This window comes from Colius striatus, chromosome 4, assembly GCF_028858725.1.
Source record: "Colius striatus isolate bColStr4 chromosome 4, bColStr4.1.hap1, whole genome shotgun sequence".
NCBI lineage: Eukaryota > Metazoa > Chordata > Aves > Coliiformes > Coliidae > Colius > Colius striatus.
The window spans coordinates 80,734,985-80,762,874 of NC_084762.1; the positions used below are offsets into that span (position 1 = coordinate 80,734,985).

Sequence of the window (27,890 nt, forward strand, 5' to 3'; positions counted from 1 at the left end):
AGTAGACAATCTTGAAAGAATGAAGTTGTCCCTTATGATGTCTGAAGCATTCTTTCCCTGAATAACCTAAATTTTGAAGCCAGGAATTGTGGGTTTATTTTTATTTTCTATTGTTGTGAAGGAACAGATTTCCTTTCATAGAGCCAAAAATTAATAACTGAGATTTCATATTATGTATCTACAGTACCTGCATCTACATCAGAGTTGAGCTGAACATCAAAAGATGCATGTGGCTGGCTGTGTAACAAATTTGCTTTCAATATACTTTACACATGTTTTGTTGGCTGTTATCTGACTGTATTGCTTATGTTATAATGAAAGACATTGGTGTCAGATTTGGGAAGATCCTGTATTTAAGACCTGCACACAGTTTTACAGCAAGTTGATGTTTCTTCTAAAATGGCCAAATACAAAATAAATCATTGTTAGAAACAATTATTTGTATTATTACTGTCATTTTTTTGTAGCTAATAGCTCTAGCTGACAGGAACAGGGATGAGTCTCATATACTTTAAAAAATATGCATCTGAACTACAATCAGCCATAAAAGGATGAAGAAATAGCATGACAAATGAGTTTTTACATTAGTACTAACAAGGTAAAATGTCTTAACAAATACATATTCTGTATTTGGAGAATTTAAGCAACCAATGTATTAGGAGAATCTAAGCAATCAATGTGCACAATCTGCCTTGAACCTAACTATAGTGTTTTCATTAAAAGGTCCAACCAATCAGACAAAACCTCAAAACACAAAAATTACAAGAAAGAACATAAAAAAACCTGAGAACTGTTGGAACTTAGTTAAAATTTCCACACAATGAAAAGGAAAAGTTAAAACTTTATGTAAAATATTTAAATGCATAATAAATGTTAAGAAAGTGCTTATCACAATATAATGCCACTATACTAACAAATGATGACTCTTAAATGGATGTCCTTTGTTTCGTTCAGGATTTCCTGTCCCTGAAGAAAATAAAAAAATACAACCTAGTCAGAAATTACAGGAGAAATATTTACAGGAATGAATTTACTTATGACTAAAAAATTGGGATTAATTTGTTCGGAGAGAAATCACTGACACAAGTGAATATTGAAGTCCTTAAACTGAGATTTCATGCTGCCAAAACATTCCACATATCAAAAAAAAAATCAGCTAAAATTAGGAAAAGGACATCTTTTTCAAACCTAGAATATTAAAACAAACCTTTGTCTTTAATTTTATGTATACACAGAAATGGATAAAATTATGAACAAGACCCTAATGATGACATAGAGTAAGATGTGCAGAGGGCAGTTAATGGCTCTTCTGCTAAAGAACTTTGCAATTACTGAAGACACACCTGTGGTAAAATCTTCACTTCATTGGTCACATAATTACTCCTTAGTTCAATACTTTTCTGTTCAATATTTTTTATCTCATACAGTAAGGCCTTTCAGACATTTCTATTTTTCACTCCCTAGGTATCCCTTGAAATGCACGTTAAGTCAGGCTTGGCAAAAAATCTACATCAGTAAACAGAAAAAATGCTATCACCTTAGCAAAAATCTTCACCAGCAAAGATTCATTTACAACATTTCAGTGCATACTGAAAATTGTGCATAAACATGACATAAACCACTGGATTTGTCTATAGATTTTTAATGTTTGTTTGTATGCTTTGCATAATTTTACAGGGTATAGTTCCTTGAAAATCTATATGGCCAGAACATCAGACACTATTTAGGATATACTTGGAAAAATAGTTACAAAATATTATAATGAGAAATATAAATAGAAGTAGCATAAGAGCACAGGGAAACAAGATATTAAAGTCAGTGTCTCCCAGCTAAGGTTTCTCAGACTGGAAAGAAATCGTATGTCACTGAGAAAGGCAATGGAAAAGGCCCTACACAGATAGGAAGATAGGAAGAGACTAGACTATTTTTTTTTTTTTTTATGCAGAGATAGAAACAATCAGAAGTTGTAAATTTTGGCATAAGAGTTATAATGAAATGTATTTTGGCTATTGTGTAGCCTTATAAGGGAAGAAAGAAAAAAAAAGAAGAAAATGGAAGGCAGAGAGAATAAAAGACCTGAGAAATCCTAGCATGAGACAACTTTCTACACTTCATTAGAAACGGAGGTAATTCCAAAAAATCAGCATTTATTTCACACTATTCCTTAGTGTGAAACTAAGGAATGACCATATCCTTACAAATTTTAATAATTTTCATTCAGGGTTTTGATTATCAGATATGTATAAATTGTATCTATTTCACCGGTTTTGCTTTAAAGCAACAATAATTGCTCTTATTTGATCTTGTCTATAACACAGGTATCAGGAAATTCAAACTGGCATACTGTATGCTAACATGGCATCAAAAAATATAAAGCACTAAGCAGAAACATCTGGAATGTGATTGCACCTTAACCAGTTCAGCAGCACTCCAACCCTAACAAAACTGTATATTCACAAGATGATTGCTGTCCTCTGTATCACAACCTGGAGATATGTCCCTAATATAGTGTTGAAAATGTTTATTACTTAGGACTATCCAGAGCTTAGACTTTTCTTCTAGAAAAAGCTAAAACTGAACAAGTATTCACATGTGAAGTATTCTTTAAAGAATCTATTATTTGAAATTGAAAAAAAAGAAAGAAATATTTTTGCTATCCTTGTTGAAGTTCAAAGTAAGCTGAACGTCTCTTTTTCTTACATTAATGGAAAAGATAATTTAATTTCTTGAGATAGTTTAGTTTTGCCATTTACTACAGTTAAGTACATCTCTTTCATATTAAATTATGTACAAGCTCATTATCTTTATTCCTACACTTTCTCTGAACTTCTGCCAGCTCCACTGTATTCTGATAGATTTGGAAATCTTTTTGATGAAGTTACTGTAAAAAGTCTCCAATCTTGTATATAAATTACTTTGTTTGTTTGTTTGATTGTTTCCTTTCAATGATTCTTAAATAAATTTTTTAATTCCATTAATTTAAGATTCTTGAGAAGTATAACTGCAATGATTCTTTTTGGTTTTTTTCCCCATCATGGCATAGTCAACTTTATATTTTTTTTATCATTCAGTTTATCTGTTCATTCATCTAGCTTTTTATGTCTCAGATTCTTCAAAGTTATCTTCTGGTTGTAACAATTCTAATTAATTGCCATCATAGAGTTCACTTTCAGATCAATAACAAATATATTAAAGCAAGACAAAACTAATTAAAAAAATTAAACATTAATCATATGACCAATTTTTAGCATGTATGTTAACACACTTTTTTCTTCTTACATATGTTTCCTCAATATCATAACAAATTCATAAATTCTCACCTAAAAGTTTCTTAAATTTTATTGAAAAAGTTAGTTCTTTATCCATTAATTCTCTGTAATTTTCATGTAAAAAACAATTTCTTATTTATCTTTATGGAACATAGATCATTAGGTGACTGGTGACATGAAATTCTGACCCATAAAGAAGACTGCTTAACTGATGGGTTAACCCTGGGCATGCCTATCCAGGGCAAAAGAGGAAGATGAGAAGAGCAATAACTTACCTAAAGTTTTAGTCAGTTAAAATATGTCAGAGCTATGTTCTTGTGATGTTTTCCTAATAGTCAAATGAATAAAGAGTACACAATCTTTTATTTCCTCAGTTTGTAAAGGAAATAAAGCCATGTTCTGATATCAGGGAGTAATAACACAGGGAATTTTCAACTGTTGACATTGTGAGTAGTAGTTGAGACCTTTCATTGGCCATTATCATTCTCATTACATTCTCAGTCTACTGCAAATCTCATGCACATATAAATTTTCAAGAATCTCTGCACCATATTGAGCAGATCTATTTCATATTTGGCCAATATGCCTTCTATTGCTGGTCTTGTCACTGGTCTTGGACTTGGGAGTTCTGATGGACAACAAATTAAACATGAGCAGATGGTGTGCCCTCATGGTCAAGAATGACAGTGGTGTCCTGCAGTGCATTAAGAAGAGTGTGGGCAGCAGGTCAAGGTAGCTTCTGCTCCCCCTCTCCCCGGCCCTGGTAAGGCCACATCTGGAGTCCTGTGTCCAGTTCTGGGCTCCATATTCCAAAAGTGATACAGAACTCCTGGAGAGAGTTCAGTGGAGAGACACCAAGAGGATTAGGGAACTGGAACATTTCTCTTACAATAAATGAGATCTAGGGCTGTTTAGCCTGGAGAAGACTGAATGGGGACCTCATCAGTACTTATGATTACCTAAAGAGTGAGTTTCAAGAGGATAGGGTGAATCTTTTCTGTAGTGCCCATTGACAGGACAAGGGGTAACAGACACAAGTTGGAAGACAGGAAGTTCGACTTAAGGAAAAATTTCTTTATTTTGAGGGTGAGAGAGCCCTGACACAGGCTGTCCAGAGAGGTTGTGGAGGTTCCTTCTCTGGAGTTTTTCAAAACCCATCTGGAGTTCCTGTATAATCTAACCGAGTTGAATCATCTTCTGCAGGGGGTCAGACTAAATGATCTCTCAAGGTCCCTTCTAACACCTACCATTCTGGAATTATTTTATTCTGTGATCATTTTTGTTCTTTTGATTCACTATGTGGCACCAAAAATACAGCAAAGACATGTGATGATTCATTGAGAATCTGAAATTACTATTTCATAGACTAGGAATATTGGCATAAATATCATATTATTTTTATTTTTTGCCTGTAAATTGAAGTTTCAAACACATTATTTCAGTTTTGCATTAAACTTCTGGTGGAATCTATTAAATTTCATTCTAAAAGAAATCAATAAGCTACAGATCTTGTTAAATATTCAGGGAAATAAAATAACAGGTATGTATAATCACAATAGAGAATAAATACTTAAACCTATAAATATGTATTGCCAAAATGAGAATTATTTTATTTAAATGCATGACAGGAATCTAAGGGATATGATAACCCCAAGGACACTACATTTAAAGTATTGGAAATAAACAAGTTAGTGTAAAACACTAACTTAATCTATTATATTTAGTCTCTTCCTATTTAAGGAATTTTCACAAAATATTAATAATTCCTTTATTTTAAAAATTTTTATTTTTCAGGACTACTGGTAGCCCAACATACTGTAAAGTCCATTTGCAGTCACTGAATGAAATATAAACACTACTATAAAAATTCATTTTTATTGGTCTTAATCTCTGTGCTTCTTAGTCTTAAAAATCAGGAATGTGTGAAGTAGGAACTGGTCATAAATAATATCAGTTTTTCTGACACCCTATTTGTTCCCATGCTCTTTTTGAAAGCTGCAAACACTATTTTCCATTGTGTGACTAGAAAAACTATGGCCATCATGTAATGGAAGCATTTTTATCATATGCAAATGAATCACTTTCATCACATTATCTATGTCTACACTGCTAAATGCATCCAGTCCTGGAAGTGTTAAGGTTGTGTGTAAGCAAAAGTGTAAATTATATCAGAAGCATTAAAGTTCATGATAAGCTTTGGCAGAAAATGCCAAACATGAGCAATAGTAACAATATGTAAACTTCTGATTTTAATAAAAGTGGTAAGCAGGAATTTTTGCCTTCCAGTTGTTTGAATATTATCATTTTGACAGATAAACTAAGCACAAAATTGACAAAGGGCTAATATTTTGGGGAAGGGAATGGCTGATTAAGTTATTCAAGTAGAAATTATTTACATTTTCAAAGATAAGGAGAAGATAGATTAACTGGAAAATAATTTACTTCTTCTGTTGCAGGTTTTTTGTTTTGTTTTGTTTTGTTTTCCTTCCTAAACACGCAAATGTAATAAATACTAAAAAGCAATTTTTTTTCATTTATGCTTCTTTTTAAGTTCTTCTTTATTGATAATTTACCTATTTTCAGTATAGTAACATTCTCAGAAATGTATTAGTGAAATTTAACCTGTCTTCATAACTGTCTATGCATTCCTTATTTTTCTTATGTTTAAGAATTCAACCTCAACACAAAAAATAACTTTTATTCATTCATTACACCAACTCAGATTCTAAACCATCTATGTTGATATACATATAAATGTCACTTATGCATATGTCAAACTCAGAACTTTTGCTATACCAAGGTAAGCATAGGAACAGTGGAATAGTTTAGGCACTACAAGCATGATACAGTAACAGTGGATAAGAATAAGCACATAATCAATCAGTGCTTATTATATAATCAGATTCTGACAGAAACTTGTGGTTTACTATCATATAATTTTGTACGAAAAAACAAAATATTTCAAATGCACAGTGACAGATATTTTAATATATAGACCTTTCCCTATATAATGTATTCTTAAATAACTAAAATGTTGTTTTAACAGTTTTCAACAGAACTATAAATCAAGACATTTAGGAAGAACTCCTCACAGTCATCAGCTGTTAAGCTTCTAGTCAAAGCTGCATATGTAAGCTATCCCTACAGTGAGTGGATAGTTAGAAATCAGTGTGCATTTCCTCTCAGTTATCACAGCTACAATTTTAAAAGCAGAACAATTGTTCTGAGGATGTTCTGAGGATATTTTGAGGATATGGTTCTCTAATCTACACAGGAAGCCCGTGCTGACTGCACTACTGTACATGGACCTAGTTTATGAAATTACTCTGATCTAAATGTTGTAACTACTTTTACACAATTTTATAATAAAGGTATCACTTGGAAGCTTGCATTGACAAAATGAGTCAATTACCAGGCATCTGAACTGATAAACACTGATTTAAATTTATACTCAGTTTTCCTAAACTATTAATCAAAATAAGAAGAGTAAGCATTGTGCCCTTAATTTTAAACGCTTTCAAGTACAGACTATGAAGTCCACTGAAAGTTCTAATACTAAATATATTAAGAAAAGATCAAAAAAAAAAAAACTAAGCAGATATGAAGAGTATGAGAGTACATTAAACACTAAGAGGTGTATTACCATGCTTTTTCATGCCATAAATCTGCAAATCCATGGACAATGACTACACGTACAAGCAAATGAAAGCAGCTGACCACGTACCCACACACCTTGGCAGAGGTGCACTCCATACTCGTCGGCCACCACCAAGACAAACAATCTCTGAAGCTCCTTCTAATCGATATCCAGATGAACAAGAGAATGTCAGAATATCTCCCACTCCAAAATTAAATCCCATTCTGTTACCAAATTGTGGGATCCCAGGATCTTCACAAGGTTCGAGGTTATACTCTGAAAACAAGAGTATGAGTGAGATACACTCAGAATGTATGAGTGAGAACATGTTTTCTATCATATATATTTGGAATCTTCCAGTCTAGTAATTTGTGTATATTTCCACGTGACTATGAATACAGATTTCAGATTTAGAAACAAAATGAATGTGTGAATGCTAAATTGGAAATTATACTACATTAAAAAGTAAGATTAATACATTCACAATATTTTAAAGATGTATAACAAGAAGTTTTATCACTCTTGCAAGAGCCATAAATGTCCCAAGTACATAAAACAAATGAAAAAACTGGCATAACATAAAAGATTAAATAGTTGACACTTGGGCTTGTTATGTTTTCTTACCTTGCTCAATAACATGTCTTACAGTTTACTGCCATCTTAATTATCATGAAGCAGAAATGTCTCTATAGAGGCACAAAGGTTTGCTTGCTTTGAAATCATTGTACTTAGGAAATAACTTATATAATTTTATGATTCAATGTATGTATTCATCAAAATCACTACAATTATAAACTTTATTTTTATGTAAAATATCGAAAAAATCTTTTTCAGAAGTCAAGTATAACAGGTATTTCCTTACCAGAGAAAGAAATATTAAATCCTTCGTATGATATTGAAAAATCTGAAATAAAGCGCAACTGAGCCCTGAAATTTCCATAGAGACCAGCATTGATTGGTGAAGGAAGCTCTGAACCAGTAAGACGTGCTAATGGCTGTGTGAAACTGCCATTCTCTGTTATTAGTAAGTAGTCATGATGATCCTCCAAATGAAAGGTATAGAAGGTGAACTGTACTCCTATTAGAAAAAAGTAGAATTAGATCTACATATTCCACCGTTACCATCAATGTAATTAAGGCAAGGATTAAACTAACGTATTTCATTATAAATCATGGTTGAGAAAATGAGATAATAATTTTCTAAAAATTAATATATTTCCCGATTTTAATATTAAAATATCTTTACAGTAGGTCTTTTTGTTTTGACACTACCTTTCCCTTTTGCCATTAGTTGCAAAATATGGATGCTTGCTTGCATTTTTATGTAAAATCCAATCTAATGACTCATTATGTATGGTCAAAATTCTGCAAAATACAAAATTATTTCAGAAAGGGAAAGGTTATCCTGTCTTCGTACAGTCACCAGTAGTCCTGTATAGCAGCAGTGTTAAGAAAGGCTATGAAACATATTACATTCTAATGGTATATACAGTAACAGCAGCAATTCCTCCCACAAAAAGAGAGGTCTCTTAGTAAGATATAGCATATGCCAACATTATGCTTTCCTGCATATCATAAGAAATGTAGTACATATCTAGAAAGTAAGATATATCCTGGAATACAACAGTGATAAACAGATAGGGTCAAGATAGGCATTTTCTGAATTTCTGTAGCTAAGACTTAGATCATGGTCTTTAGGCAGAATGTATAGAAAAGTAAAGAAAAAGAAACAGAAGACAATAGGTAGCATGATTATTGAGTCCTCTAGTATAACAGCATTTTTACTATTAACATATAAGTCATTAAACAATGTGATTAAAGATTAACTTGGTATATGAAGATTAATGATCTTCGGATACTTGCATAGATGTCAGATTTTTAATAGTAGACATAATTTAATCAAAATACAAACAACTGCTATCCCTTTCTACTTCTCCTGCCGCCTGCCTCCCCCAAGAAATTCCCAGAGTAACAAAATTCAAGACTGAATCCAGATATAATGGGCTTATTTCAGTTGTCTAAACATAGGAACCTCATGTGTCTTTAGATATTGGAGGTTATCTTTTCTAGTCTTTGCATGGAGATTTAGAAGCTCTCAGTACAATTATTCTGTAGTATTTTTACAATACATTGGATCTCTGAGATTATCTCAAATAGCATTAGATATTTATGTTAATACAACTCAATCACATCTAGTAAATACAGCTTTTAAGGGTACCTTAAAGGTAATGACATTTGGTTTATGAGGATACTTAGTCAAAGACCTTCCAGTATAGAAAGTAAAGACAAGAAATGAAGGAAGTAGAAAATTATAGATACATATAGATAAGCTTTAACGTGTAGGATTTAGTGGAGATACTAACAAAGACACAAACTCTTAAGTTCCTGACTGATGGGCCATTAAGTCTGTCACTGTAATCTTGTAGCAGTCAGAACAGAATTTAGTATCTGATTAGAAGGGAGGAAGAAGATTGAGTCTCATAGAAATTAGAAATTTACTACAGAGTATTTGAGGAAGTTTGTAACATTATGTAAAACTTGAAATGATATTTTTAAATGGCATTTTGAGACAATAAAAGTTTTTGTGGGATGCTCAGTTACAAAGACACGTCCCTTATTATTTTTAAACTCTGTTCATGACTATTTAATGTGTAAGTATGTCCTCTGTCCAGAGTGTGAGATCGTGTGACCAGTAGTGAACATTAGTATGGACTGCCTGGTGAGTAAATGAGGTCAGGGGTCAACAATGGGAAAAATGGCTGTCACAGCACCTGGATGGAGTGTGATTTGAGGCCAGCTCCTGGGCCAGGACTTGGAAGGTTGCGGGAGTACATTTATATGCATGTGTGAGACTGTCTACAGTGTTCATATCTGTTTGAGTGCTGTAGGTGTTTCTGTGTGTGCCCTAAAGATAACTGTTTCTGTTCTTGTCAAGCTTGTTTAACCAATCATATATGCATATGTACATATTGTCACCTTTGAAATACATTCTTAGTCTTGCTATCAGCTGGACACACAAATGAGAGCAATACGAAAAATCCCTTGGATCTTAGAGACCTCTAGATTGTGCTTCCCTTTAAAGAGACTACAGAACTCTTCAGCATTTTCAAGTAGATACTTCCTTATACTTCTTATAGCTCCACATTCCCACCCTGACTTGCTTTAGCTTACAAATCCAGGTAAACACACCCTTACTTAGTAGCACTGATATACAAATTACAGGATGGGATTGTGTTTGATGCATAGCATAAAACTACATAATCCAAGAAATCTATTCTGGATTTTAAAAATCTTTAATAATTGTGTGAGCAAAGCCATTCATCTGCTTTGAGCATTCTATTTATTCTCCTAGATTATGTAACAAAAAATTGGCAAAAATCACACATTGATTTTTGGAATCAAGGTTAGATTACATATCTTTTGAGCTAATGCATATAAATGTAGCTGTGGGATTGATGAACTCTTAAGTGGTTCAATTTTTTATTATAGTTTTACACAAAAGAGTGTTGATCTGACATGAAAGGAGAGCTGTTAATAGAAAAATGTGATATTGACAAAACATGGTTTAAATTTAGGCAGTATTTGTTTCATTTTTTGCATTTCAAATTAATTTTGTCTCTTTTTATGTATGCATATATGGTGCAATGACAAAATAAATGCCCACAAAAAATTTATGGTAGTAACTCGAAAAAGTGGAATTCCTGTGAAACGTGGCTGATCTGCACTGAGTATTGCTCAAATGCCAAACATTCAAGGGAATGTTTCAATCAATTTTCCAGATTGCAATGACATTTCTAAGCAAAACCCCAAGGTACACCCCAGCAGTAGCAGAACAATTTAGTTCTCTTCAGAAAATATTCTAATGCCATTAATATATGCTGTGTGACAGATTGTGTCTTCTCCAGAGAAGAATTTTAAAAGATATACTCAGGTAGATTCCTTCTCATTTTGTCCCACATGTCCCTTTCTTTATAAGAGGAATATTTAAAATCTGAAATGAAGATAGGAAGACATATCATTATAATGTCATTTCTCAATATTACAATCCAAGCGGTTAGGGGATGGGTAAATTAATAGTTCTAACTGTTAATTTACTAATAAGTAAATAATTTAAAATATATCCTTGATATTCCAGAAATTTCTCTTCACCATATATTGAATTGTCTGCTAACAATAGATAGAACACAGCATTTATTGTCATGATATATGCTTATTTTTCTCCTCATGAGTGAGACTAATTAATAGACATATTAACTATATCTAAAATGCAAGTTTGATTCCCTAGTTAATAAATTAAAAAAAAAATCCTATAATGTTTCAATGGACATTAAAGAATCATAATTCTGGACCATGAAAAATCATTTCAGAATTCGAGAAGTTTAGATATATTTGAACAGTAAAATTAAAACATGTATACTTATCATGTAGATTATGTTATTTTAGACGGTTAATGTTAATTATTTTTGAGAAATCATACCATTAGCTAATGACTAGAAGAAAACACTCCTTGAGATTCTGAAGTTGAAATTATATTAAACATGAAATAGAGTAGAATATGAGATTTACAGAACAAGGTTTTTGTCCCTCACTTTAACTCATTCATTTGTGTGGGATTAATTTTCCCAATGGTAGCTATCTAAAACTTAGTTTCCTCATTGACAATTCATCTGGGGACTATATAAACTTCTTGGACATTAGATGACAGACATAAACAGGCACCTTCAGAGGATGGTTCATTCCATCTACTTTAGATACTTTTTCAGGGTGAGATGATCCATATCCTGAAAATATATGTGTTTGTCCATTAAATGCAGAAATGGCCTAATGAACTAGCTTACTCAGACACAGAACTTTACTGTTAGAAGTTTAAAGTTAAATTAAGTAAGCCTGTGACTTACTGTCATAAAAGGAGACCTATCTTCCTCATGCAATATTACAAGAAGAGTTAAAGAAGTAATACCTTTTTGCCAACAAGAACAAAATACGAGAAGTTCACATAATATTTTCTATTTCCTATTTCCTTTTTCTATTTCAGCAAATCCTCACTCTTCAGTAGTTTCCAGATCTTTAAGCAGCATGAATCAAAAGGTCCAAGTCAAATTACAATACGGCATTAGTATTTAATAGTATGTTTTCTTTCAATAACAGTTCCATAACATATGAATCTTCTTGTCAAAACAAGAATATGCTTGTATTAATATATGTATGTGTATATATATATATGTATCTCAATGTATGTATGCTTCTAAAAGCACATATTATTGTGCTATTACTCTCCCTGCATATTCCCATTTCTGTATATTTGTTTCCTGAAGAGTCTCACTATATATGGTGTTTTTTCAATAGCCTCACATAAAACATAATCACATTGAAAATTTGAGGTTTTATTTACCCTAACCTTAGATGAAGGTTCAAGAAAAAAGATAAATCACAAAAAAATCTACTTCATCTTCCATAAAGAAATAGTTTTCAAAGTACTTTCCCCCATAATCTCATTCTTAATTCATGAAAAAATGGAAGTGTTATTAAGATGTCTTTCAAGAATCATTAAAAAAATATAGCTTAATCTGGGCTCATGTTTATTGTAGCATTTACATCATATTCTGTCACATATTACTCCATGAAGCTAAACTTTCATCCATCTTTGTTTAATGCCCAGATTAGAAAGCTCTGGTTGGTTATCCAATCATTTTTCAGTTAGGCTCCAAACTAAATGACTCCAGGACTAACAGTTCTCTTAAACTTTCTATCAATCCTGCTTATCCAGAAAAACAGTTACTTTCTTCCCACATGCATTATCTTCTTCTTGCAAAAGATGCAAAGTACCTTATATTCTTGCAACTATAAAAGCCAGATATCTTACCTAGAGGTAATAAACGCAAATGTAGCATCTGAGGTAGGCTCAGTAATGTCAGAATGCCTTTTCACTGTGGATTTTCATTTGGTAGTAAAAAGGGACCGAAGAATAGCTAGAGCAATAATTTTGAGAGATGCACTCTGCCACTGTAACACTTAAAGGAGTTTTGAACAGGACACCCAGTCAGAGTGATTCAATATCTAGATGAGGAACTATTGCACTATTTGTACAAAACAGAACAAGGGGATCACAGATCAGCATGATTCTCTGCGGGGAACATCTTATTTTCATGCTATCAGTAACTCCTTCTTAGAGGAATATAGCAATAGTATATTTTACCATGTTTTTCATGCCCTCACAGAGAAAACTGATTAAATTTAGAATTTAATTTGCCTTCCTTCTTCTCCCTTTCACTTCTTTTACAGTGTTACAGATGCAATCCTTTTGTGTTCTTATCACACCCTATTTATATTCCCTTTCTCTTATGACACTTATCACTGTTTCTCTCCTTCTCTTAACATTAGATTCTTATATTTCTCTAGCTATTTCCACACAAAGTGCAAGAGTACTATGCAGTCCCATATTTAAAATAAAATATCAACACCTTTTGCCTTAGACTAGCCCACAGAAGAGACCCACGCTGGAGCACTTTGAGGGGAGTGACAGCCTATGGGAAGGACCTAGCTGATTGTTGCTAATCTAGATACAATAGTGCAAGGAAATTTGTGTCCTAAGCATTTTCTAACCTCTCCTACGTAGCTTATATTTCTTTGAAATAACTCTTACTATGATTACATAATTCCTTCTAATCTCTACATGTTCTCTTATAAGGTATGATTATTTTTTTTCTCTGTACATTTATTTCTAAATTAGATTATTTATTGTACAGGTTTTCCTGTGGCTGAGTTTTTTGGTAGAAGGGGAAATGATGCAGTGGTGGCCCTTTTAAGAAGCTGCTCAAAGATCCTCCTGCTACAAGTCAGACCTATGTCTGGCCAAGGCCAGGCCAGTCAGGTGTTTTTGTGATAACTATTTAGGAAGGGGAAATCTGCAGTGGGAAGAGGAAGTGAGGTAGGAGAGAAACAACTCCGAAGTTAATAAAGGAGGAAGAGGTATGATGGAGCAGAGACTTCTCTGCATCCCATGGTGAGAGGGAAGGCTGTCCCACTGAAACCCATGAAGGGCAATGGTTGAGCCAAAATCTGCCAGAAGTTCATGGAGGACCCCATGCCAGAGCAGGTAGAAGTGCCCAAAGAAGTCTGTAACTCTGTGGGAAGCTCATGATGGATCAATTGCTTTGTGAAAGACTGTAGCCCACAGAAGGCACTCATATGGAGCAGTTTGAGAGGAGCTACAGCCCATGGGAAAGATCTAGTTGATTGCTGCTAACCTAGAACTATGTGTGTAGCATAGAATACTGAACACATATTTTAAAAAAAATAGGTGGAAAACCAAAATCATCTGTTTACCTTTTCCGTGTGTAACGTCCACAGTCCATGTACAATTCAGTGAATTTGGATACAGATCAGGATAACCAGGGGATAAAATTGTTCCACTAGGCCCTCTAACGTCTCCACCACATAAAGCTAGAAATAACAAGGGAAATAATAATAAAGTAATTCATTATAAAACTTAAAATTGAGAGAAAATACAATTGAGAGAAAATATTAACAACTTTTAGAAATCTATTTTTCCACAATTTGAAAAGAAATATAAGCACTGAATAACTAACATACATTTTAATAAATCCTAAGGAAATGAAAAGTAATTTTTCTGAGGTGTTTTTTCACAGTTCTTGGGACTATGGAAGTTTTAAGTCCAGCAGCAAGATGAAGGCAGAAGAATATGCAAACAGAATCACTTCAGTCATAATCTAAGGCTGGAGAGTTAAAATAGTGTAGACTGAATCTCACCAGTAAAGAGTTACTGTTGGAAAACGATATTGCAGGAAAGTATGATATGGTTTATTGCTTCTAATTATTGGATATGCATCTATATCTATAATGCAAGTGATAATGACAATTGTCAATTTAAGAATATCTTTCTATAGTATCAATAATGACTTTGTAAAAGTAATCAGCAATTGAACAATATAAAAGTTAAACTATGGCTTGAATAAATTCAAAATACATATATTAAATCATTACAAAATTGGAATAAATAACTTTACAATTCATCATTACATTTTAATGGTGATTTTTCCGTTCCAGAGCTTTTGAAATATTGAGTAATTTTTAGTAATAAAGAGGCCCTTATACCCTAGAATTATCAATAACAGTGATTTAAATTCAGTATCAAGCTTATAGTTCTTCAAATATGGATTATCTCAGAAGGGTATACATTACAAAATGAATATTTCTACTTAGTGTTTATTTTGTAGAAATGTTCCAGGATATCAAAATCCAGTAAACTATGTTATTACCACCAAATTTAAGTCAACATAGACTGTATAGGAAATTTGATTGCATTTCTTCACAGGAGCAGCTCTTCTAAAGCAATAAATACACACCCTTCCTTTTCAGTCTTAGGTAGGCAAGCTCTCAATCACTCTTCTTTCAGAATTTTTATTGGTGTACACGATAGTTACTCTAAGCCCATACCTTAACCTGAGCCAGTATTCAGCACTCCCTGTTTTAAGAATGCTTTCTCTGTATCAGACACTAAATATGTTGAAAAGTAGTTTGGGAGACAGGCACGTGGCATTTACTTATCTGCAATTCCAGTCAATACAACTATCTCTTTGCTTTGTTGTATTAGCTGTTGCTCACCTATTGCTCCTGTCTGTGCTTCTCAGACTGCTGCCACACCAGTGAGGGTGAGGGAAGGAGTGGGATCACAGTCTGGAGGAGTAACCTCAGCCTCTTAGTGAGAGAAGCTGCCTCACTAGATGGTTTAACTTTCTCTATTCCTTCTGCAATGTCAGTAGCAGCTACCAACATCTCACTCATCAGTATGGAGAAGTTTGGCCTCTCAGTATATGAACAGCATTCAAACAACATCTTAACAATTCTTCAGGAGAAAGATGGTGTGAGTAATTTGTACATCATGCTATTTTCTTCTACTATATCTTGATATTTATTCTACTTATGACAAATTCTGCTATTAATAAGGTAAATCAGGAAAGTTAGACATATCTTTGCTTTTGCTATTAATGTTATTTAGTTGAGAATTATTTCTGGGTATAGAAGTACATTCAAAACTGATCTGAGGACAAGCCATACAGTTAATTGAGAGAATAACCAGAATATACTGTCTGTTTTACCCTATACCTAAGCAGATATTTGTGTCAAGGGAATAAATACATGTTTCAGACAAAAGTAGCACTGCGAAATATTTTCGTAAAGGTCAGTAATTTTTCATAACAAGGTTAGCGCATTTCATGCCATCGTCATCTTTAGAGCACTGACTAAAAATAGGAATATGTTTAATTACAGTTCTCTTATAAAGCTGAAATGGAACTTCATGCTATATCTTAGGATGAAGATCACTCTATATTGCTTAGCTAAACTTGTTTCATTGTTTTAACTAATGACATTTCTGTTTTAAACATGACTATTTATCTGGGTAGACTCATGATTTCTTTTCGTGTTCTATTTCTCCTGCCAACTTTCTCACCTTTTTGGACATACAGCTACTAAGCTGGAATTTTGTACAGCCAGTAGTATGGGCTGAAATATAAAACGCTAGGATTGTAACTGTGCAATCTCATAATTGCTGCCACCGGAGAACAACCTCCCAGCATACTAATTTTCTTTCTTACTTCTCTAATGAAGAAACAATGAAGGTAACCACTGCCCACTTATCAACTGATATTGTCATCTTTAGACATTAGTAAAACAGAATCAGGGTTATGACAGCATGTTACTGGATGTTGTGATGGTAACTTTCTACTTTGTCGATGCCTTAGGTCAGCTCTATTAAACAAGAAAATGAAACCACCTTTTACAATCACAGGAAACAGCCCAAACAAATAACGTATTTTACAGTGGCTGCTTTCAAAACATTTCAGAAATGCAAGTAATGAAAAAACATCTATGGCATGCCATCAGGCACTCAGTATAGCTCTATGAAGGCTAGCAGATGGCAAAAAAAAGACATCAAGAGACCACCATTTTACAAAACAAAGCCAAGTTGACAGATATGAAATATAAAATGTGTAGCAGTTCTGACAAGATGGCAAACAGCCCAAGAATATAATACCACTACTAATATCTGACATTTTGTCAGAGTGCAAAGGAAAACAGAAACACATGAAAACAAAATCAGCAAAAGATAAAACTCTACGCATTGCTCCAGATTCTAAAAGAAACCTCTTTTCCATTTTATCAGATTACACAGAGATGGAGGCTAGGAGAGACCAAAAGTAGAACAAACACATAAGCAAATAACTGAAGCACTATCTGGATGTTCGAACGTGGAAAATGGAATATTGTGTTGCTAATGCACTAATTAACGTATTTGTTAGGCAAGCAGAGAAGATGAATCAAGACATGCCTAATTATGTTTTCCCTTATTCACTATGTTTTCAGAATAATGAGAAATAAAATAACAAAAAATAAAAAGAATACAAAATAAAGAAAGCAAAATATAGAAATGATATTATGAAACACAGATAGGAATCTGGTGCTATAGTATAATGTACTCCGATAGCACTGTGCTAATCAGATATAATGCTACAATTTAAGAAGCAAAGTTTGCATAATTGTCAATTAAGATTAAAATGTAATACCATAGTTCAGTGACTAAGCCAGTTGTTTAGGTCTTAAGAGTGTTGAGTTCATTAATTACACTTTCTTTTGTTGTAAATGATCGTAACTTCATTCATTTTGCTGTGAAGCATGGTCAGTCATAAATAAGAGTGATAGTAAGCAAATCTATCTTATAAAATGGCCCCATATAATTTGAAAATAATTTCTGGTGCAAACAATTTTAGAATCTTTATTCAGGTGATTTTGTAAGGGTCTTAGTAGGTGACATACAGACCACATTTCATCTCTGAACTACTCAAACAGTTGAAATGAAAGCACTGTTTCTGTCATTCATATAATTATCAAGTTCCATTTCAGACAATATTTCATGCTAATAGAAAACTGTTGTAGAAAATCAATCTTCCAATACCAGAAATAGTCTCAATTTCTAGCATAGATATATTTACGGTCATTTTCACCCACTTATTTCTTCTTCTAATTTCTCAACATGTTATTTTCCCTCTTGGGGACTTATTTTGGAAGGATGGCAAAGCACATTAGTAACTCTGAATCAGTTAAATAAGATGTTTTCTTAATCTAGTTCTGTAAGATACATTCTCTATCTGTATGACTATTGCACTACCAATTTCAAATATTTACCTGTCTTGTAATAGCATCTGTGCTGCACAAATATATTACTAGCAAAAATCATATTACGTTGAAGCATTTTTGTTCATAGATAGATTTTTCCATTTTTTTTCTGTGTGTCTTCTGTTCTGTTTTTAACAGACTTTTATTTTACTGTAGAGGTCAGCTTGTATAACTAGCTCAACACTTGTTCACAGAAAAGCCTCTTATCTCTTAAATTTTGCTATTAAAAATCAACAAGCATTAACTATATTCTCTGGCATCCAAGGTTTACTGTCTATGTAGAACTAATTTATTTTAGTGTAACACAAGTCAGTTTCAGAATTATGAAGCATGTAGTAATAATATGAAGTTATTGCAAAAGCTAGATGTTGGAAGAAGAGAGTCATCATACCCAAGAACAGAAAACTATCTAGAGGACATACTTAGTCATATCATAGAATCATAAAATGGTAGGGTTGGAAGGGACTTTTAGATATCATCTAGTCCACCCCCCCTGCAGAAGCAGGGTCACCTAGATCAGGTCACATAGGAACATGTCCAGGCAGGTCTTGAGTATTTGTATCCAAGGTGATGAGCAGAGAAAACATTGATTAGTAATAACGTTTAGTTTTGGAAATTGTTTGAAGCATCTCTGAGAAAGACTAATAATATATGCTAGTTCAGAAAGAACGACAGAGGGGAAGGGTAAGCCTGTTTATCCATAGATGTTTTTGTGAATATATAAATCTAAATACAAGAATGAACGTATAGAAATGCACATTAATTTACTTAATTCTTCTTCAACTAAAAAAAAATCATTTATTGTGTAAAAAAGCAAGGGAAATAACAGTGAATTAGGATCGTACACCGTTCTTCATAGTTCAAGAAAATTCAGCATCTGTCTTCCCTAAATACAGAAGATAATAATGTATCCTAAAATAGGATGCAGTCATGTAGTAAGTAAATCACAATATAGACATAAATTATTATAATTAGCTTCCAGAAAGAAACATTGGGCTTGAGTCATATTATAGTTAAGACTAACTTAATAGAAACTAGTGTAGCCTATATTACTCAAAAGATAAACTTTTATTTTTACCTTCTTATTTAAATCTAAACCAGAATAAGACATGCTATCCATCTCCACTCCTGGCATTCACCACACTGAATATTTGCAGCAGGTTTTTTAACATTTGTATTTTATTAAAAGTGTTTGGTTTAGCTTAAAAATGTCTTAACAGAAACACCATATTTTCTGGATATTTTCCTCATGCTACTACACAACTCATATTTACTTATTACTTTGGATATATAGGTGTTTTCAATATAATCTTGAAATGTTTTCTGTCATGCTTGAACATTTTCTTGCTATGTATTATTTATCATTAAAAAGTACTGTATGCTCTTAATTAGGTATTTAACTTCTACATGAATTCACATGTATTCAAAACTTAAAAGCAAAATACAATGTTCAAACTCTTTAAAAATAAGTTACTGTGAACTATTTTAAAATAATTAAATGGATTGGGTCTGACTGAGATAATTTTCCATTACAGCCCTCATATTGCTGTGCTTTCTATTGGTAGGCTGACAACACGCAAGTATTTTGGCTACTGCTCACATAACATTGAGGCTGTCTCTCACCCACCTTCACCCATTTTCATCAGCAGGCTGAGAATGGGTAAGGTCCTAGCAGAGGATGTAGACTCAAACTGACAAAAGTGATATTCCACACTATACAACATCTGCACATTAATAAAAGCTCAGGGAGAAGAGGGGGAAGGGAGGGCATTTGTGACTTAAGCTTGCCTTCCAGATAAACCACTATGTGTAGTGATGCCCTGCAACCTACAAAGGGGCTGGACATCACCTGCTGATGAGAAAAAGAGAATTACACCTCTATTTCCTTTTGCTTTTGCGCACATGACCTTTGCTGATGCTTTTTTAAACTGGCTTTATCTCCACTCACAAAGGTTTTTTCCCCTCTCTGTACTGCTGAGAAAGCAAATAATGGAACAGCTTGGTGGGCAACTGGCATCCAGCCAAGGTCAACCCAACACACCAAAATCAACTGGCTTTGTCTGTTATGTGCAGATAAAAAAAACTGTTTACTGTGAACCAAAGAAGGGGGAAAAAAAAGGCAAAAGTCTAGGCCTTGATCAGTTCTAATTCTTTTGAAAAGAAATATGTTTTTCACCAAGACAGACATCCAGAAATTGGTCACACTTAACAACACTGAAGAATTTTTAACAGTATCTTCCTAATAGTTTAGAAACAAATTCATTTCTTGAGAAGAGATAGGATTTTATAAAGATCATAGGTTCTACTTTTTATTCTTTGAAGAAGTTTTAATTTTAGGGTTTTATAACTCCTTTTAATGTAGTCTTATTCTCTCAATCTGTAAAACAATTCAAATATTATATGAATTCAAGCAGCTTTTACTACAGTGAAAGGATGAGAGGTAACAGATGCAACAAATGAAATGTCCCTTCTTGGAGACAAAACAGTTGTGTAGGTTCCTGAGCAATCTGTTTTTTGAGGTATGGTTTTGAACTAGGTGACATTCTGAGATTCCTTTCAGCTATAACTTTTCTAGGACTCTAAAAAGAGTAGAAATAGATTCTATTACCATAACAGGTCAGAGAGTGCTGTTTTGTTTTTTTTTTTTCTAAACAGTTTTGCTATACTTCTGCATGTATGAAACCGTGTTTGAGTATGCACACACACACAGAATGCATACATGCACTGAGAATAGCGTGCGCACTGATCTACACAGATACACAGAAAACTAGGGAAATGACCTGTTAATTGCTTCCTGTATATCAATTATTTAAATATTAACTAATTATACAGCTCTTGTGTCATCGTTACCCCCTCTGACCAGTCTTTAGAGAAGGAAATGATTTGCATGTTCATTTTCAAACTATCATTCTCAGTATTGCCTATATGTTCCCATAGATAAAAGAGCGTGACTTTCCCTATAAGCTTTTTGTGATGTTTATCTGTCTAACATCCAAACATCTCATGAAAAAAATAATTTACACTCCTTCAAAGAAGAGAATTTTGGTCAACAAGATCTTCTACTTTGAGATGAACCAGTTGTAAAAAATCTAACTTTTTTCCTTTTCTATACCCATCTCCAAAACACATTCATGAATTGTCATGACTAGCCTACACAATTACCATGGTCTGTCTACATAGCACTGTGTGATATAATTACGAAAATGAGCAATCAAGAAAGAGCTCTGCTCCTCACAAAATATCAGAGTTTCTGAATTGAATGAGCAGGAACAGCAACCAATGCATTTATCAGTAGCACTGTTTATACAAACCCATACTTGTAGTTTATGCAAAGAACAGTCCATTTAGCAAATGCTCTTTTTTCCCTAGGGTCCAAAACTCTGGATCCTATTTAAAAACATTCCACCAGAGAAGAAATTCAGCAATGAAATTAAAATGATTTCAACCATGAATTGATTAAATTTACTAGAATAAATGTACTCAATCCTGCCTTTAGAGCATATTTATTCAATGGACAATTGCCATCTAGCAATGTGCTCTGGAGAAAAAAATATCTCATTAACTTAATGAATTGCATGCTAGTTCAGCATCTTGAGGAAGAAATTTATCACAATATGTAAGTTTATTTCACAGCAGAGCCCAGTATTCATATAGAGTATGTTAACACTGTTTTATATACGTACCATCTAGAGCCTATCACTGTAAGAACACATTTATGGCCCATTCAGCCAAATACCTTGACTGTGAACTGTGGAAATCTGCAATTTTTCATTCTGAGAATTTGACTGATAATCCAAAATCTTTAGGAACTGGGTTTGCTGAACCTAGAGAGTGCCATTTTCAGGAAAGTGATTATTCACTCCCCTTTCTACAACAACAAATTTCAAGTACCATCATATACTGACATGTTCTGCCTATTGCAACGCAAAATTCAAAGCTGTCTAAATAAGCTGAAGGCCAAAAAAATTCCCATCGTTTTAAAAATAAATAAATAAATTGAAAATAAATATATTTCCATATGGCTAATCACACATGATTTGGTAGGCTTTCAAATTCAGCTTCTTCTTTCTAATTGGGTGTCCTGAGGCAAGAAAAATATACTATATGCCCAGATGTGCATTTAGCAGCTCAAAAAATAGCTGCTAGAAGTTTCTTGATAAGGCGAGTACCAGTCAGCTGTGAGATGCACCCAGCGTTGACCAAGGCCAAGTCAATTAGCAATGGACATAATGCCTCTGTAAATAATGTATTTGGGAAGGGGAGGAAGTTGCTGCACAGTTGCTAAGCAGTAGAAGGGAGTGAGAATATGCGAACAGGAAAACATCTCCACAGACACCAATGTCAGTGGTTGAGGAGGGTGAGGAGGTGCACAGGCATTGGAAGAGAGATTCCCCTGTGAACTGTGGTGAAGACCATGGTGAGGCAGCTGTCCCCCTGCATCCCATGGGCATCTATGGTGGAACAGAGATTCATCCGCATCTCATGTAGGACCCCATGCCAGAGTAGGTAGATGGCCAAAGGAGACCACAACTCCATGGGAAGTGCCTGTGATGGAGCAGGCTCCTGGCAGGACCTGGGAACCTGGTGAGAGAGGAGTCTACACCAGACCAGGATTGATAGCAGGAATTGTGACCCTGTGGGGGACTCATGCTGGAGGAGTTAATTCCTGAAGGTCTATTTCCCCTGTGGATGACTCCCACACTGAGGCTGCTGTGAAGAATTGCACCTGGGGATGAGAACCACAGTCGAGTAGTTTATGAAGAACTGTAGCGAAGGACCCATTGGAGAAGTTCATGGACAGCTATCTCCCATGGGAGGGACCCTACACTGTAGCAGTGTAAAGTGTGAGGAGGCTTTCCCCTGGGAGAAATCAATGGCAAAGACCATGTGTTATAAACTGACCATACACCATGTTCTCTGTCCCCCTGCACTGCTGGTGGGGTGGAGTTAGAAACTCAAGAAGAAGGAAGGTGTGGGGAGAGGTGTTCTAGGGTTCCGTTTTTACTTCTCATTTCCCTACTGTGTTTTGATTGTTTGTTAATAAATCAAGCCTTTTCTTCCCAAGCTGAGTCTGTTTTGTCCATCATGCTAATTGCTGAGTGATCTCCTTGTCTTTATCTTGACTCACGAGCTTTTTATTATATTTCTCTCTCTCCTGTCCAGTTTAGGTGGGGGAGATGACTTGGTAGGCATCTGGCACCTAAACAAGGTTAAACCATGACAATAACACTGTGAAAAAAAAAAGAAAATCAACAAACATGAGAGGGCTGAAACTATTAGATAAATTTTCAATCGGGAGTTTTAAATTATATGGTGGAGACTCCAAAATTTATGACAAGTTACTTGATGTCATTTTTTTCTGGTTTAACAGTCATATTAGGGTCATTAATCATCAGATGGTTAATTAATTCAAACAGTGATTGAAAGATGCCTGTTAACAAGCTAGGAACGTGGTGACAGTAACCAACATGAAACTGGAGAAACTGAAACTTATTTTGACTAATCAAAATCTAACTAAATGTGTACATTTTAAGGTATTTTGCATTTTATCGATTCATTCTTACCATCACAAGTTGGGAGTGGGTGGCTCCACCAATGGTTTTTTTCACATAGCAAAGGCTCCTCATGGCTCAGTCTATAACCTGAATCACAACTAAATGAGACAGTGGAACCTATAGAGAAGTCATGTCCATAACGACGTCCGTGAACTGGTATACCAGGATCCAAGCAGGAGTAAGTATTAACAGTTACACCTACATTTTAAAAAAAAGGGGGGGGGGGAAGAGAAGAAAATAGTTAAATAAACAAATCATAGGGGTTTTTCTGTAGCTAATTTAAGTAGCAATTCACTGTACTGTGAATAGGGGTGAAGGCTTTATTATCACATCTTTTCAGTGAATTATCCTAGCACTACATTTCTCTGTATTACCATTATAACATGTTATGGATAATGAATTGCATCCTGCCACTGTTGCAGAAAAAAGAAAATCACATAATTTACAGGATATTTAGTTTTATCCTGTTTCAGGAACATAAAGCAATTTTGCTGAAGTACAACATAAAGTGGTTGCTGACGTTAAAATGCTTTGATGATCACTCAAAACATTGATTTCCAGTCTATATTTTTTCATGATCAAACTTTGTTAGCCTAGCTAAAACACTTTTTATTTCTTTAGATAATTATTCTTGAAATATTTACATTGATCGGTTATTTATATAAATAATTCTCATACCTAAGATTATTTGATATGTGAGATATTGAGAAGCCAAAGAATAGAAGAAAAAAAAGTAGAGAAGTTGACAAAGAAAATTTTAATGCATGATTTTCGATCATTTCGCAGTGAGCGGGTTGGACTAGATGATATCTAAAGGTCCCTTCCAATCCCTACCATTCTATGATTCTATGATAAGAGCTTATAGATTATATATAATATGATACGATAAAATGCAATAATATGTATAAAATACATTAAATTATATATACTGAAGTTTAAATTAATAATAAAACAAAAAATCTAGTAAATGCAGGAATATTACTGAAGTTAGCAAATTAGAAGTATTCAGTGTAAGTTTTTTACTAGTGTTATTCCTTTTATTCCTACACAAAAGCCCTAAAATATCCTTCCTTATGAAGTTTTTATTTAGCATTAAAAGAGAGGAGTTATTAGTCATGATTATTTTCCAGAAAAGGGAAATCAGAATTACATTGTAATGGATAATACAAGACAATTAACTTAATAAAAGACTAATGCTAGATGCGTATATATATAAATAGGGGATGTTAAGTAAAAAAACAATGACTGAAAATGGTTTGTTTCATGTAAAAATGAAAAAGATGTATTCTTCCAATGTTGTCTGATAGTAAAAACTAAACTTTAATTCCTCACAAGTGTAAAGACAACTGTCGAATGAGGATCAATTTTAGAAAAATGAGATTTTATATCTAAATGGAAGAATTCATTTATAATTCTTTTCAAAACTTTGTTTAACTGAAATAGTTTGACATAAGGATATTTGTAATAAGTATAGCTTTCCTCTTTTTGCTGTTCACATTCCCACAGTGTAATTTGTACCTTTTAACACAGAATCATAGAATCATAGGAGTTGGAAGGGATCTTTAGAGATATCTAGTCCAACTCTCCTGCAGAAGTAGGTTCACCTAGATCAGGTTGCATAGGAACATGTCCAGGCGGCTCTTGAAGACCTCCAAGGAAGGAGACTCCACAACCCCTCTGGGCAGCCTGTGCCACTGCTCCATCACCCTCACAGTGAAACAGCTTTTTCTTACATTTAAATGGAACTTTCTGTGTTCCAGCTTCATCCCATTACCTCTTGTCCTGTTGTTAGCTACAGTAGAAAAAAGGGATGTCCTAACTTCCTGACACCCACCTTTTAGATATTTGTAAATGTTAATACGATCTTCCCTCAATCTCCTCTTCTCCAGACTAAACAGCCCCAGTTCCCGCAGCCTTTCCTCATATGAAAGATGTTCCAGTCCCCTGATCATCTTGGTGGTCCTGAGCTGGACTCTCTCTAGAAGTTCTCTGTCCCTCTTGAGCTGGGGAGCCCAGAACTGGACACAGTACTCCAGATAACTCAATTAGCCAGTTATTTTAAGAATTTAGTGCTCTCTGCAGGAAATATTAATCCAGTTTTCCAATTGTGGAAGTGTAGCCATCCTTTGTACTTCAAAATCATCAGTTCTTCACATTTGAAATGGAAATATGTGCGTGAAGGCTAGGACAGTATTTTGAATAGTAATAGTACATTTTTTTGTAATGAATGGATAAAATTTTCATCTGGCAAATTCACCTCCAAATATATAGTATATAATGTCATTAGTGATCAAGAACAGCAAAATTGGCCCAAAATAATGTAAAAAATTAACACCTGAGAATTGCTTCATTGTAGTTCCAAAAAATAGCATTATGAAACAGAAATGAAATGGATTAACAAGAATGTATTCATGACCTTTACTAAGCAAATTAGGCAGTGATTACAAAAAACATTATTTCACATGAAAATATTACTTATTCCAATACTAGGTATATTTAGAAACACAAAAAGTAAATGCTATGCAGGGTTTTGGATCCCTGTAAGTCCACAATCAAGCAATTCCATAGCTCGATTTTCAGCTTATTAGTGTAATCTGCATTTCTCGTTACCTTTAGTTAGAGTTGTAGGTACCTCAGTTACTTAGACTTTCATAATCTTCCTGATCTCATGCAGTTTTACACACACAGAAATGTATTGTACAAAAGATAAGAAAATCAAGATATAAAAGCAATATCCAGAAGAAAGGTATTTGCTTCCCACTCCCATCTTCTGATCCTTAAAGCACAAAGCAGTATAGCAAGTGAAATTACTGGTCATCCCTTTTGCAGTTTAACATAACTAAATCTTTCTCAGTTTGAGAAATAACAGAAACTTACCAAAGACCACATCTGTGAGTCTTTATACATCTATTACAAAGATAACCATTGATGATGAAATCAAACAATACAATTCAGAGTTACTTACTTTCATAATGAATCTTGAATCCATTGTTAGAACGACTGTTGTCAGTGGTAAAGAGAAGATAAATGAAATTGCTACTGCTAAATAGGAACTGTGGGACCTGTGTACCATTGTAAGATCCCAGAAGTGGAGATAATAAATTTGGTCCGTCATGAACTTCCAAAACATCATAATTGAGTTCTGTCTGAAATCTGAAATTGAGGAAAAACACAGAGGCACAAATACAAGAAGCAGTTAAAACAAATTCAATAAACCCATATAAAGTAAGTCATATTTTTACGCTCCTTTCCTGATCATGTTATTTCTCCATGTAACTATTTTACCATATCAATATTATGCTATCAGTTATCTTTCACAATTTCAGATTAGTGTCTTAGTAAGATGAAGTTTAAACTCCTTGAGCTGGCTTATATTGCAGGAAACAAAACTCAGAATTATATAGTTTGTCAGCAAAGAATGATATTAAGTGTATATATTATAGCACAATATTTTTTGTCTTAGAAAATTTAAGTAAATTGCATAGAGGATATGTTAATGTATTCTTATATCTATTTTATTTGGAACAAATATCATCAAAGTACTTTATATTATCAAAGACTCATACTCTGAGTGTCTATTCTTAAAATCAAAGAAAAATAAGCAGGGATAGAATTACTAAGTCTCCTCCAAGACTCTTTGACTCTTTGTGCCAGTTGAGGCTCAGTCCAAAGTAGTAGCAGAAGTTAAGGGAGGTTCCTGTTTAGGAAGCACTATAAAGCAAAATTTCTCTTTAGAGTAAACATGTGCTGTCTTTGTCAAGGAAAATCTGAGTGTGACAGTATTGCTAGATATCTTTCTGCTTTTCTTGTTTTATATGGGACCAGCAATCCCAAAACCAGATTTGTACTTTGGCAATGGTTTCTCTTTCTTGCTGTGACAGATCTTACATAAATCATACTGCTTTAATGGATTCTTTGATGGATTATTGAAAAATTTTTTCAGAAGTAAAAAGAAACAATTACCAGGATCCTACATGGACCCTTCAGATATTCCTAATTCTCTCTCTGATTTACTTAGATGCTTAATTCAGCTTTGTGAATCCATTCAGTGAAATGCATGACTAATGACAATGTGCTGCAGAATTCAATATTCATGTCCCATGAGTCTGAGCCTAAAGTTCTAAATGAGCCTGGTGAAAGACCAGAAGCCAAATTAAACCTACAAAACATGTGTTTTCTTTTATCCATGTCCTGCTCCTCTGAATAACATAGAAAAGAGAAAATGAACAAAGT

The 27,890-nt window shown here is 33.9% G+C and overlaps 1 protein-coding gene across 3 annotated transcripts in view; it reads right to left on the reverse strand.

Annotated features, from left to right (window-relative positions):
- The window catches only part of CSMD3 (CUB and Sushi multiple domains 3), a 611,954-nt gene that overhangs the window by 211,435 nt on the left and 372,629 nt on the right, over positions 1–27,890 (reverse strand). For all 3 annotated transcript variants that reach the window (XM_061994596.1, XM_061994595.1, XM_061994594.1), the window contains 5 exons: positions 26,623–26,810; positions 23,667–23,855; positions 14,233–14,349; positions 7,769–7,984; positions 6,994–7,182 (listed from right to left, as the gene is read on the reverse strand). In XM_061994596.1, coding sequence (XP_061850580.1) covers positions 6,994–7,182; positions 7,769–7,984; positions 14,233–14,349; positions 23,667–23,855; positions 26,623–26,810 — 899 coding nt within the window. The remainder of the gene's footprint in view (positions 1–6,993; positions 7,183–7,768; positions 7,985–14,232; positions 14,350–23,666; positions 23,856–26,622; positions 26,811–27,890) is intronic.